This window comes from Haliotis rufescens, unplaced genomic scaffold (genome assembly GCF_023055435.1).
Source record: "Haliotis rufescens isolate VD_foot unplaced genomic scaffold, xgHalRufe1.0.p SCAF_8, whole genome shotgun sequence".
NCBI lineage: Eukaryota > Metazoa > Mollusca > Gastropoda > Lepetellida > Haliotidae > Haliotis > Haliotis rufescens.
Window position 1 is genome coordinate 16,748,831 of NW_025964372.1, and position 14,622 is coordinate 16,763,452.

At 42.3% G+C, this 14,622-nt stretch overlaps 1 protein-coding gene across 2 annotated transcripts in view; it reads left to right on the forward strand.

The window, feature by feature from the left end:
- The first annotated feature begins 2,055 nt into the window (after window positions 1-2,055).
- The window catches only part of LOC124144815, a 39,068-nt gene continuing 26,501 nt past the window's right edge, over window positions 2,056-14,622 (forward strand). The window contains exons 1-3 of one of the 2 annotated variants that reach the window (XM_046514399.2): window positions 2,056-2,274; window positions 12,197-12,424; window positions 14,060-14,243. In XM_046514399.2, coding sequence (XP_046370355.2) covers window positions 12,236-12,424; window positions 14,060-14,243 — 373 coding nt within the window. In that variant the 5' untranslated portion in view covers window positions 2,056-2,274; window positions 12,197-12,235. The remainder of the gene's footprint in view (window positions 2,275-12,196; window positions 12,425-14,059; window positions 14,244-14,622) is intronic. The other variant, XM_046514398.2, reaches the window with a different exon arrangement.

A 14,622-nucleotide genomic window follows, 5' to 3' on the forward strand; every position in this document is an offset into this window, starting at 1 on the left:
CCACCTCCTACCGGGGCCGGTGGGGTAGCCTAGTGGTTAAAGCGTTCACTCGTCACACCGAAAGCCGGGTTTCGATTCCCCATATGGGTGCAATATGTGAAGCCCATTTCTGTGTCCCCCGCCGGGATATTGCTGGAATATTGCTAAAGGTGGCGTAAAACCATACTCACTCACTCACTCACTCACTCACTTCCAACACATGTACAGATACACCATGGTGTTATATGTAGAGGGGAATGTCCGAGTATCTCTCCATTTCTTAAGGAATGGAAAGTTACGAGGATATTCCCCTACTTAAAACTCATCCCTACTTTTACACTTTGACAAAATATTCTGTAGTTGAAAATATGCTGCTTCAAGATAATGTACAGTTGACAAGCAACTCTCCATTCCTGAAAAAATAATGGAGCGTTCAAACAATAGAATGACGTCACAGATGTGTTTTAACTCCACGTCTTGGGCGTTCATACGGTCACACTTTCTGAAGATTAATTGCCACGGCGTATACGTATTTAATCATTCATATGTTCTGGTGAAATATTGATCGAGTTGTTTATCTATCGCGGAAAACTGATAGTAAATTAACAAATACGATGATTGTTTATAATTGAAGATGGTTCTCATAGTGGAATTAATATTAAGTTTTGTTCTTATATATCAAAGACGTCTTGTCAGATGACAACCATGCCATCACATGCAGCAGACATCGGAGAGTTCTGGTAGAGATTTCCGTATAAGTAACTAGAGCATTAAAACGTGATATAGTGTCATGGGGGATGGTTATAGAGAGATACGTGAATTCTAACCTTTCAGTCAGTCTGATAAAGGAGTTTAGAGTGAGCGTGCGAGTATGCAATCTCCCGGCAATATCAATACAATATATCGTAATACAGGCAACTACTTTTATTCTCTTCGGTTGGAAATTTTATATCCCAAAGGTCACGAAGCTACTTACTTGCATAAGGCGCCGCAAGTCGCTGAGCAGAGTTGCGTCCCTTAGGTAGTGCTTGGCTATAGTGGTTTATGTTCTATATTCGCTCCGATTGTGATCCTCGGTCTGTCAATACCATACACGTCCTTGTTAGTGTCACAAAAAATTGTTTGTTTGTTGTTTAACGCCGCACTGAACACTATTCCATCTTTATTACAATCCAGTGATTGTCAACATGAGCATCGACAACTAGGACACACAAACATGCATCAACCAAATCAGCGAGCCTGACCACCTGATCCCGTTAGTCGCCTCTTACGACAAGCATAGTCGCCTTTTACGGCAAGCATGGGTTGCTGAAGACCTATTCTACCCGGATCTTCACGGGTCGTCAAAAAAGCAGTAAAAGTCTAATTCATCCGCTTCGGGCTTATCGGCAACTGTATACAGCGGTGTTAATCCTCAACTCACTAACCACAAAGGTGGAGCAGTCTAGAGGCAAAGCGTTCACTCGTCACACCGAAGGCCGGGTTTAGATTCGCCACATGGGTACAATGCGTGAAGCCCATTTCTGGTGTCCTCCGCCGTGATGTTGCTGGGATATTGCTAAGAGTGGCGTGAAACTATACTCACTAACGCAGGCGTGGACAAGACACACCACTGCGAGCATGGAACCACCTCTTCGGGGTAAACGTACATGCTAAGTCAGCCAGGTATCTCACCATTCTCTATAAGAAAATACAGCAGCCGTTGCCTTTCGATGCGTTTTAAAGTCCCCTATTATAACAACTCTAGGTAGCATGGACCATGGCCCCAGAGTGAGTGAGTGAATTTTGTTTTCGTCGGAGTCAGCAATATTCAGGATATGTCACGATGACCTCTAAATGTCTGTATAATTTCATGAAAACTTAACTAGATTATTCAGAAAAGCAACAGAACTGTTCAAGACACGCATACGTAACCTACTTTGTAATAAGTGAGTGAAATCAGCAATATTCTACTCATACCACGGCGACCTGTGAAACTTGGCCCCGGTAGACAATGGTTAAATAGTCGACCAACCATCCAGGGGCAGGATGACAAACAATCATCCAGGTCACGCATTGTTAGCACCCTCATTAGTCGACACTTGACGACGACGGGATACGTGGTACCTATTCTGTCTCAGAACCCCCACGGGACTGGTTCAGCAGCATCAGCGACTGAGGTGGATGCTACGCTGTTTCTAAGGAATTGATCAGTTATCAGTTGTGTTGTCAGGTGTCGCGCTAACACAGGTGGCATCGCTTACCTAGAGACGAGGTGCCGCTGTAATCAGTCACAGCAGAAGAAGGAACACACAGGTAAGTGTAAACATATACACATATACTGTTTGGTTTATAGAACTTACATGAAGTTAAAATATGTATGTTTACAATATAAACATATATCCTGAGTGTATTATTTAATGAAAGATACGTTACAGTTTACTTGCATATTGTCAGGCGAATGTTTATATTTTCTCTTCTCAAACGTTTGGGTAAAGTTATGTTATGTGTTGCGTGATCTTTTCTTCATCACTGTTTTTCAGTGATCCAATCTTAGAGTTATGACAGCTATTTTGCCTTTTACGCCGAATGAAATCTGTTTTCAGATAATCGAGACTGGTGATTGTTTGCTTTGACGTTTTATATTTATTTGATTAACTAAAAGAAATAAGGATTCATATTGCTATTTCCTTGAGGATAACGAAAATATTACTTTCTCAAGTTGAGTTGAAATGGTTTGTGTAGTAGTTGGAAAATGATCTGAAGAACGAAACAGCCGGAGAGGTGGACATTAACTTGCGATGGCATTGGGTGACTTAACGTTAAAGAATTGACAACATCGTATAACTAAATATACTGACGGAAATAAATAAGGGAACACTCAGTTTTAGACACAGTAAAATGATATGCTAACATTGGTTCCCAGCCTTGTCTACAAAAACGCTTTTGAAACAATGCACACAAACACATCTCAACATTTGATTCTGACATGTGTTGAATCTGTATGCGCGCTGTTTCAAATGTACTGACAGCAAAGCTTATTTCCCTATATTTTTCATTGTTCCCTTTTTCGTTTCCATAAGAATATTATCACAGATACTAGATATTACCGTGTGAACTAAATGTCATCATTTTAACTATGTCATCACATACAAAACATATCACATAAACACGATATCATTATATAAAATTATAGATATTAACACATAAACAATAAATCATCTTATAATTTATATATCATATGAACGAGATATCATCATATAAACCAGGTATCACGTAAAATAGATATATAAACTAAATATCATCGTATAAACTACATATGACATAACTAGCTATGATTTAAACTAGATATCAGCGTATAAACAAGATATCACATATCAGAATATAAACTAGATATCAGAATATAAACTAGATATCATCACGGGAACAAGATATAATAACATAATAGATATCACATAAACAAGATATTTTCTTATAAACTAGATGGCATATAAACTAGCTATCACATAAACTAGATATCATCACATAAGCTAGATATCACATAATCTAGATATCATCACATAAACTAGATATCAGTATGGCTACTAAGTACATGAGTAAATACATCAAATCGCATTGAAGACGAACTATTATCACGTGACCAGACGCCATGACGGATACTAGATAATATATGTTTCTTATAAGCCAAACAACGGACACAAATTCTACTGATATAATGTGTATTATCCGTTAGCTAAATGCAGTAGCGATGTAATGCAGACAATATGGACAAGGTATGACAATGTAGACAATATGGACAATGTATGACCATATGGACAATGTATGACAATGTTGATAATATGGACAACATATGACAATGTAGATAATATGGACAATGTATGTCAATGTAGACAATATGGACAAAATATGACAATGTAGATAATATGGACAATGTATGACAATGTAGACAATATATGGACAACGTATGACAATGTAGACAATATATGGACAAAGTTTGACAATGTAGACAATATGGACCATGTATGACAATGTACACAATATGGACAATGTATGACAATGTAGATAATATTGACAACATATGACAATTTTGATAATATTGACAATGTATGACAATTAGACAATATGGACAATGTATGACAATGTAGACAATATGGACAACATATGACAATGTAGATAATATGGACAACGTATGACAATGTAGACAATATCGACAATGTATGACAATGTAGACAATATGGACAGTGTAGACAATATATGGGCAACGTATGACAACGTAGACAATATGGGCAACCTATGATAATGGAGATAATATGGACAAGATATGAAAATGAAGACAGTTTGAGATTCCTATACTCTGCTCTATAACCTCTCCCTAGGGAGCAGCATAAAGCAGACCTTTTTGTACCAACCACCAGCTCGTGTGCAGCGCTGTGTCGTCGTCATCGACAGCGTCATGCTTGCTTCAATGCATCACAGTCAGCAACCTTTTATCTGTCAGCTTCCAGAAGCAGAAACCCCTGTTAAAAAAGATAAACATATTCATGTATGAAATTAACTCTTTGTTACGCTGTAATGGAGACCATGCACAAGTGTCTCCACAATGCATCATATGAGGTATAACTACGGTTGCCAGTAAAAATCGTTACTTTGAACAAATGCAATTATGGTCATTGTTTTCGGGGAAGAAGTAACTGCATCAATATTCTGACAGACGTCGAACGAAACACTTATATATCGAGCAACAAAGTCGATGTCATTAATCGATCAATTAAGTGACAACACTGTCTGGATCCGATGGAGTATGAAAACGCCCTACGCAACGCGTTTCATTTCATGCCAGTTTCTTGTCTGACCTACACTTTTTTTTATGGCAGAATAGGTTCAAGATAAAACTATGGTAGTCTCAATAGGTCTCCAGCAACCTATGCATGTCTTAATAGGTCTCCAGAAACCTATGCATGTCTTTGTAGGTCTCCAGAAACCTATGGATGTCTTAATAGGATTCCAGAAACCTGTGCATGTCTCAATAGGTCAGCAACCTAGGCTCGCCTTGAAGGTCACCAGTATCCAAGGCTCGTCTTAATAGGTCTCCAGAAACTTATGAATGTCTTAATTGGCCTCCAGCAACCTATGCATGTTTAATAGGTCTCCAGAAACCTATGCATGTCTTAATAGGTCTCCAGACACCTATGCATGTCTTATAGGTCTCCAGTAACCTATGCTTGTCTTAATAGGTCTCCAGACACCTATGCTTGTCATAATAGGTCTCCTGCAACATATGCTTGTCATAATAGGTCTCCAGTAACCTATGCTTGTCATAATAGGTCTCCAGCAACCTATGCTTGTCATAATAGGTCTCCAGAAACCTTTGTATGTCTTTATAGGTCTCCAGAAACCTATGCATGTCTTTATAGGTCCCAAGCAACCTATGTTTGTCATAATAGGTCTCCAGAAACCTATTTATGTCTTAATAGGTCTCCAGAAACCTATGCATGTTTTAATAGGTCTCCAGAAACCTATGCATGTCTTTATAGGTCTCCAGCAACCTATGCTTGTCATAATAAGTCCCAAGCTGCCTATGCCTGTCTTATGCGGGTTCTCAGCAGTCAAATTGCAGTCATATCACGGCCTGTCAGGAGGAAAGCGCAAAGTGATGAAGACCTTACAGCATGGGTATGGTGCTGACAACCTAGAATCTTATTCACGAATGATCGTAGTATCCTGGCCCACCTAAGGGACTCAACTCTGCACAGGGAATTGCGGCGCTTTGGGCGACAAGACTTCAATTGACAACCGAGGTGTCTTTGACAATGTGAAGTGATGTATGTCACCTACAACGTCACATAATCAAAACGTATTGTGCTACAAGCAAGGTGATGATGAAGAGAAGTGTAGTGGGACCATGGTGTGTTGCCCATTGTCCGTGTGTGGTCGGACAGTGCAATTAGTGACATGTGTGAAAGTGAGACGTAACATGTATTATATGATACATACTACTCACCCTTTGGGGTCTGAATGTGACTGATTGCTCGGATATGTTGTCATACCAATAGTATTCGATATTGCCAAGGGAACTGAAGCATGTGCAACATTTCAAGTTGATTAAACATAAATACACAGTTCAATACGTTGTCGTCGTGTTACGTCACAGTATGAAATATTTCCGTATCCCTGTCAAATGTTGAGTAGCATATTACAATGCAAAAGAAAAGTTGTGTTTGAACAACTTGAATCAGCTTTCTCGGAATGCCAATTTGACTGAGCCTAGCCCCAGTTATCAAACACAAATCGGCCAGCTCAACGCCATGACACGATCTATGTTAAAGTATGAAAAGATAAAAGGATTAACAGTTAACTATGGAATCCTAGGGACATTGTCGCATTGTGTTGTCGCATTGTCGCATTGACAAAAACAAGAAAAAGTGTCAAAATAACTAAAGCGCGACAATGCGACATTTTGGCCATTTGTCGTATTGTCGCGCTTTGAATAATATTTCCCATTTTACCCAAGGGCGACAATGCGACAACGCGACTTTTTTCAAGGTCCAAATATGTCGCGTTGACGCAATGTCGCGCTTTGGTTAATTTTGACACTTTTGGCTTGTTTTTTGTAAGGACGACAACGCGACAATGTCCTTTCTAGGATTCCATAGATAACGAATGGCGATACTAGATGACGGGATGACAAGGTGTTATCACAAAGTCACGTCTTGCAGGATGTCTGTGTTGTTTTTACGCTGCACTCAGCAATATTCCAGCTACGTAATGCTCTGTGAATTATCGAGTCGTGTCCACCATGAGCATCGATCAACGCTATCGGGATGCAATGACGTGCAATCAACCAAGTCACCGAGCCTGACCACCTTGTCCATTCAGAGACTCGTACAACCAGCATAGGTTGCTTGAGACCTACATTCTCACCCGGAGTCTCCACTAACCCCAAGTTGGCTTCACGGTTTCGACCTCTGGCATTTAAATAATATTAATCAAAGCAATCAGTCGGCCAAAAGAAAGTACACACCCATGTTTGATGATGAAGAAAACAAGAAATAATTGGATGGTGATGTGTTTCATACGGATATCATAGCTGCGTTTTGGAGGGCTGCGACCGTTGTGTCACCTTTGAGCGATCAAAAACTTGCCATGACGCTCAATGGTCGCCAAAACCCAGAAAATCATGTTTCTATGTAACTGCTCCAGCATTTGTTCAGCAGTAACTGCTCGAGTTGTTCAGCGCCTGCAACTACAATGAAACACTGCAGGTACAAGCCGTCTATTTAAAGGCAGGGTGAGGAGGCACTACAGGTTGCTCAAAGGAGGCAGAAAAGAGGCAGAAGCATTGCCATGGTGTCTCAAGGGTTGCCGTGGTCGCCGAATGGAGGCACGGCGATCGCAACAGTAATCGTTCAATGCACGCTGTTGGTCGCCCAAAGGAGACACAAGGAAGGCAGAAGCATCGCCCAGATTGACGGGAAAATATTTCAGCAGAACGCATCTACTACCTGGCGACCATTGGGCGATCGCTGTGCCTTCATTCTGCAACAACGGCAATGCATATTCCTCCCTCTGCCTCCTTTGAGCCACCTTTGAGCAACCAACCTCCCCGGCGACCTTTGTGCGACTGTTTTGAACATGTTCAAAAATTCACGGCGACCATGGCGTCCATGGCGATGTCTGAACCTCCTGTGTACCACCTACGAACGACCTAGGCAATTATTCTGCCTCCTTTGAGCCTCCAACTACGACCTTGCAAATTTTATGGTCGCACACGGGAGGTACAATGGTCGCCATCCTGTGTAAAGGACCCATTATGTTCAAAGGGTGTCGGCGACTGTTTTCAGTCTCGTAACGTTTTGATAACGTTTGTAATTGTCTGGACAAATCCGATTCCAAGTGTATACTTTCTTTTGTCCGTCAGTTTAATTATATCGTGTTATTCTCAATAATAGAATAAAGGAAGTAGAACAGGTTAGCGGCGTGGGTTTGTTTTGTATGTTTCTAAGTTTAATGCTCCTGGTACTTTAAGGGTAGGTCTGGCATCCTTTTAGTGTAGAAAGCAGGATGTGAAGGTTTTTTGGCCAACAAATAAGAACATGATATGATTTTCACGAATTCTTGTTCAATCATGCCCACTATAAAAAAACGAACTTGGATGTTGACACTGCATGTTGTTGACAATGGCGTCCATGACAACGGGTAAAGCATCGTTGTATTGTACTGAGACAAATCCACGGAGGGCGAGCTGTGTCGCCGGGCTGCATCCCAGGGGGCAAAGGTCACGAGCATCTTACCTACGGAACATAATAGAAAAACAGTTAATATTTAACACCGCTAGGAGACGGGTTGTAATTCAAACCTCATCGAACTCCCGCGAGTTTTGTTTTCTTGTTTTCTTTTTAGTTCTTTGGCATATGGTTTAACTCCACGGGAGGTGTCACTGGCGTGTCAAGTTCAGTTTATTTCTCAAAAAGACCCACCAACGGTGGTACATGAGAAAAATTATAATATAAATTATAATTATATAATTCAAATATAAATTCATAATATAATAATAATAATAATAATAATAATAATAATAATAATAATAATATCAAGATGACAGGCGTATTGTTCAAATACATATAGAGATTAAAAATTACAATGAAAAATAGGACAGAATTAAAGTGACAAGAATGTCATACACGCTTCAACATTTCAATATTTGTCATTTCTGAAGATGGTATTGATGAATTTGGACAAGATTTTCATACTCTTATACTGGATAAACATTATTTTTCAATTTTTACATATACGGCCATTCGTAGAGATATTTTGGTATGTACATAGACCGTCACTGGAGAAGAGCTTCAGTGTTTTAATACAAAAGTGATTGTTGTGGTTTGGTAGAAGTTTGGATATTTCTACATGAGAGAGATAGTGAAAACAGCATAACACCTATGTCGTCGACATATAATGACAAGAGCAGGGGAACGCTAGAGAGGAGAGCTAGTAAGGGCGTGACCTTAGACGTCACTGAAGGTAACTCATCCACTGAAGTAACTACACATGCGTCACCAAAGCAACAAACGGTTGGTTGGTTGGTTGTTTAACGCCACACTCAGCAATATTCCAGCTATATGACCGCTGTCTGTAAATAATCGAAACTGGACCAGACAATCCAGTGATTAATATCATGAGCATCGATCAGCAACAAACGGCTTCGCTACGGCAGCTAAGTGGATTCACAGGGGTAACCATGGTAAGTCACCGATGTACCTGGGGTGAGGAGTCACTCAGGTGACGAAGGGGTACGCTAACTAAGGAAATTTCCGAGATATCCATGGGTTGTCACCAAGGTAACTAAGGCGTGGCGTCACTGAGGTTACCAAGGGGTACGCTAACTAAGGACATTTCCGAGATATCCATGGGTTGTCACCAAGGTAACTAAGGCGTGGCGTCACTGAGGTTACCAAGGGATACGCTAACTTAGGGAATTCCCTCCGTTAAGTCAGGAGATCCACGTGGACGGGGGTTACCATGAGGTCACCGAAATAACTTTGGTGAGGATTCACTGGGGTAACCAGGGGGTACGGTGACTAAAGAGATTCACTCCGGTAGGTCAGGAGAATCATGGGGTAACCAAGGGTACGGTGACTAAAGAGATTCACTCCGGTAGGTCAAGAGAATCATGGGGTAACCAAGGGTACGGTGACTAAAGAGATTCACTCCGGTAGGTCAGGAGAACCATGGGGTAACCAAGGGTACGGTGACTAAAGAGATTCACTCCGGTAGATCAAGAGAATCACGGGGTTACCAAGGGTACGGTGACTAAAGAGATTCACTCCGGTAGGTCAGGAGAACCATGGGGTAACCAAGGGTACGGTGACTAAAGAGATTCACTCCGGTAGGTCAAGAGAATCATGGGGTAACCAAGGGTACGGTGACTAAAGAGATTCACTCCGGTAGGTCAGGAGAACCATGGGGTAACCAAGGGTACGGTGACTAAAGAGATTCACTCCGGTAGATCAAGAGAATCACGGGGTTACCAAGGGTACGGTGACTTAAGAGATTCACTCCGGTAGGTCAGGAGAACCATGGGGTAACCAATGTATCTTCGGTGAGGAGTCACTGGGGTAACCAAAGAATAGGGTAACAAAGGGCATTCACTCCGGTAAGTCAGGAGAATCACGGGGTAACCAAGGGTACGGTAACAAGGGGGGTTCACTCTGTTAACGAAGGGAATTCAAGGGGATAACCAAAGGGTGTTACCGAGGTAACAAGAAGTCACTCAGGTAACTAGGGGCTACGGTAATTAAGGCGATGCACTCGGGTAACTTACAATATTCAAGAGGTAACCAAGGGGTATGGTAACTAAGGCGCAGCACTCCGATAAGTAAGGACATGCACAGGGGTAACCAAAGATTCGTTGCATCATTCTCAACTCCCTGGGGAGTATACAGCTGCCTACGGGCGCTAGAGGGTTTTTTTTCATCCATCTGACATTTCGGGTACCTATTCCCTGATGGGTGAACAGAGACCCATTTGAATGAAGTCACTTGCCCAGTGTGACACCGCAGAAGCACGCCATGGATGACATAAAAAGGCAAAAGAAATATTAACGTTTCGTTTGTCTTCATATTGCATAAAATAAGTTTGTGTTTGTGTTAGTCTCCACAGTCCATCGATTTGGTATCAGATGTCGAAACTGTCAATAACGTTATTGAAACGTCCCGACCACACATCTAGCGTCTGATGGTGTACAGTGTGATATAGTGCGTGTTGAGTGAGGCTCGCACCTGTAACTTCCCGGGCATAAGCAGGTTGATGTTGCTATCTTGACAAAATCAATACCAACTCGCGACCATCGCATGATAAACAAACTACAAAACGCTGAGTAAACATCCTTTCACAGTACAATGGTCCGTGACGACACGACGTAAGCACCACACTACAAGACCATTGTGCTTCATCGTCGAACATTGTGTCTTAAACTTAAGTACAAAATGCATCTCGAAACACTGTGCTTGACCAACAACCATAAGCTCATATCGGCTGCACTTGTATATTAACCCTTTTTACGCGTACGATATTTTTCAAAAGTGACCGTTCTTGAAAAGACTATTTAGGAATGTATTTATGTATTTATGTATTTATATATCGGTGTTTGTGTGTGCGTGGTGGGGGGAGGTGGGGAAGGGGGGGGGGGGGACTATTAATTAGATTTTTGTATCTATGTTGTGAATCCATGATTTCATGTGGTGAAACGTCACTGCCTATAAGGTTACCTCACCACCCCTGATATAAACGGCGTATATGCCTGATTGTTCAGACGGTTTGGTAGGCCAGCAGGTAATGCGTACATTGGCTCCTACAAACCTTGGACGTAATCTGGGTCTCGATCCAACGTGAAAGTATGGTGCACTAGAAGTAAGAAGCGACTAACGGGATTGGGTGGTCAGGCTCGCTGACTTGGTTGATGCAAGTCATCGTATCCCATTTGCGTAGATCGATGCTCATGGTGTCAGTAACTGGATTGTCTGGTCCAGAATCGACCGCCGTCATATAGCTGGAATATTGAAGAGTGTGGCGTTAAACAATAAACAAACAAAGATGTGAGATTAGTACATATGTGGAGGGACAAAGTGTGTAAAGAAGGGGACAAAGGGTTAAATGCAAGGTTATTTATTGTACAAGGTGATGCCTTCAGTGCACTTCCATTGAGATTCGATAAAAAAGAATGTTTTTGCTGATTTAGAAGCATCTTCTTGATTGGATTATGCGTAGACTCGTAAGGTTATAACTATAACTCCAGCCTACTTCGACATGGTCGGAAACTGGACTTTTATTGTCATTTATTTTACTCCCTTGTCTATGGAAGAATTTTTAAAACAATCTGGTACATAATATAACATGACTTGGTTTTATTACGAAAAGACTTAAAAAGAGATCAATTATATTCAGCGAGTATTTTTTATTTCATGATCCATGTCATTCATCTTTTTCCCTGTCCACAGTACTAAATACAGAATGTAAAAAAACCCATCCAAAATAACTATCAAATAAAAGAGGTTCTCATGCATTCGGGATACATCCGGGAATATGAAAAGATATATGTGAGGTGGATGTAAAAACCCTCTGGCGCCCGTAGGCAGCTTGGGTTGTATACTCCCCTGGAAGTTGAAAATGATAAGTGGAAGGCAAAGGGATCCACAACAACAACAATAACAACAATAATCACTTATGCCATTTTTAATTTCAGTCACATTCCATCATCGTCTGTGTTGTGTTGCAACTCGACATGAACAACGCGCAGATCCTAAGGAACCACGCCCTCTTTCAGAAGAGCTGGACCAACTGGCCGTGTAACCATGGCCTGCCCTCGCTGTCCAGCGGGTCACGGACCTCCAGGGCCACGGGGTCAGAGTCACTCAACATGTCGCTCGCCACCAGTTCCAAGTCCGGTAACTCGCAGCCTCGATTTCGAACGGTCAGTACACGTAACAATCAAATGCCAGCTCGCCCCTTTCCGTAACCTTCAAGAAGATTCGGCTTGTCCCGGAATAACACGAGTTGGTCACGAATGCTAAATGTGGCTGTAAAAGTTCACCATCACATGAACTGACTGTTACAAAGTTTTGTCCGTAAAAACTGACGAAATGGGGATTGGACGGACCCAATGAGTTACTTTGATGACTGTGTAGTAGTACCCGAGATCATTCGTGACCAACTCGTGTTATTCCGGGACAAGCCGAATAGCAGGTTACGGAAAGGGGCGAGTGGTGACGAATGGAATCTATGTCAACCACTTTGCACACATGCACGAAACGATTATTGTAATGTATTGTAGAACTAAGAACTAAGATTATTGTAACTCTGATAGTTTAATGTAGGCTTATGGAAGTCGTTTTGAGCCAATTGGCGACTTGGTTCGAGTGCGAGTGACCGGGGTTGATAAAACAATTCTAGAGTTGCAAGCTAAAAGAGGCCCTAAGGGGGAGTGGGTGAGTTTGATTTAACAGTATTTTAACTGTATCACAGCGTGTCAACTTTTTGTGGGAGGAGAATCCGAAGTGATGTAGGTCGTTTACCACTGTGGTGAAACCTACGAGTATGGGTATGGTACTGACAAACCTAGAAACAGGGCTGACCGGGATTCGAACCACGATCAAAGGACGCAACTCTGCCGAGCTCTCAGAAACACGGCTGACGTCAAACGTATTCCAAACATACCTAATTCGTATGTCTGATTTGAAAGGCTCCAACACGCAAAGTGATGTTATGTTTATCGATGGTATATTGTATTTGTTGTAAAGGCTCAGGGCGATGAAACAATGTCAGAGCGAGAGGTCGGGGTTCGATTCCCTGGTCGCACCATGTCAAAAGACGCCAAAACAGGTATGGCTCGGTCAGACACCCACTCGCATATCGCTATAGAAGTGCAATAACCGACGTCAAACACCGTTTCACCTTCAACATTACGGGGGTACGGGTGGCCCAGTCGTCTAAGGCGCCGCGATTCGCTGTGCAGAGTTGCGTCCCTTGGGCACTCCAGAAACCTATGATTGTGGGTTCGAATCCCGGTTCGCCCCAATTATGTTTCTAGGTTTGTCAGCACCATACCCGTGCTCGTGGGTTTCACCGAAGTGGTAAACGTCTGAGACCTGCATCACTTCGGGCTTTCCTCCCACATTAAGCTGACACGCCGTGATATGACTGGAATACTGTTAAAAGCGGCGTTAAATCCAACTCACTCACTCACTTCAACATTACATTAAGGGCAATGAACCAGCCAATGTTCATTGAAATCTCTACGGCTGCCATGGCACACTCAGGTTAGAATAGCGCTTCAGCAAGCCAGCTTGTCGCAAGGGGCGACTAACAAGATCGGGTGGTCAGGCTTGCTGATGCATGTCATCGTGTCCCAATTGCGAAGATTGATGCGCATACTGCCAATCACTCGATTGTCTGGTCTGGACTCGATTATATACAGACCGCCGTCATGCATATATAGCTGGAATATTGCGGCGTTAGAAAACAAACAAATGCATGGAGTTGATTCAAGAGTCTGTCATGCATTTCCAACTTATTATTAGATGTTACAATAAATGTCCTTCTTCTCCAGAACCGCGTTGAGTCAACATCAACGTTCTCCAAGTCTGACCCCAGTTCCCTCACCGCCAGCAACAACAGCGTGGTCACCAGGAGCAACCACGTGCTGGCGGACAGACGGGAGAAGAGAGCCACAAGACGCAAGCCCTGGACTGAAGACATACCCAAGATAGAGTCTAACAAGAACACATATGTCGGTATGTTGTTAAGTACTGATACCCGTGTGGGTGGTCGGTTAAAAGAGTGAGTGAGTTGGGGAAGGGGTGATTGTGTGAGTGAGTGAGTTGATTAGGGAGAGAAGTAGCAGGGTCCTTATTGCCTGCAGTAATGAATCATGGTGAGTTAACGCGGGTGAGATGGGAAAGATGTATGAATGGCATGTTGAATTGACGTGGGTGAGATGGGAACATGTATGAATGGCATGTTGAATTGACGTGGCGCGATGGGAAAAATGTATGAATGGCATGTTGAATTGACGCGGGTGAGATGAGGGAGATGTATGAATGGCATGTTGAATTGACGCGGGTGAGATGGGGAAAGACGTATGAATGGCATGTTGAAATGACGTGGTGCGAT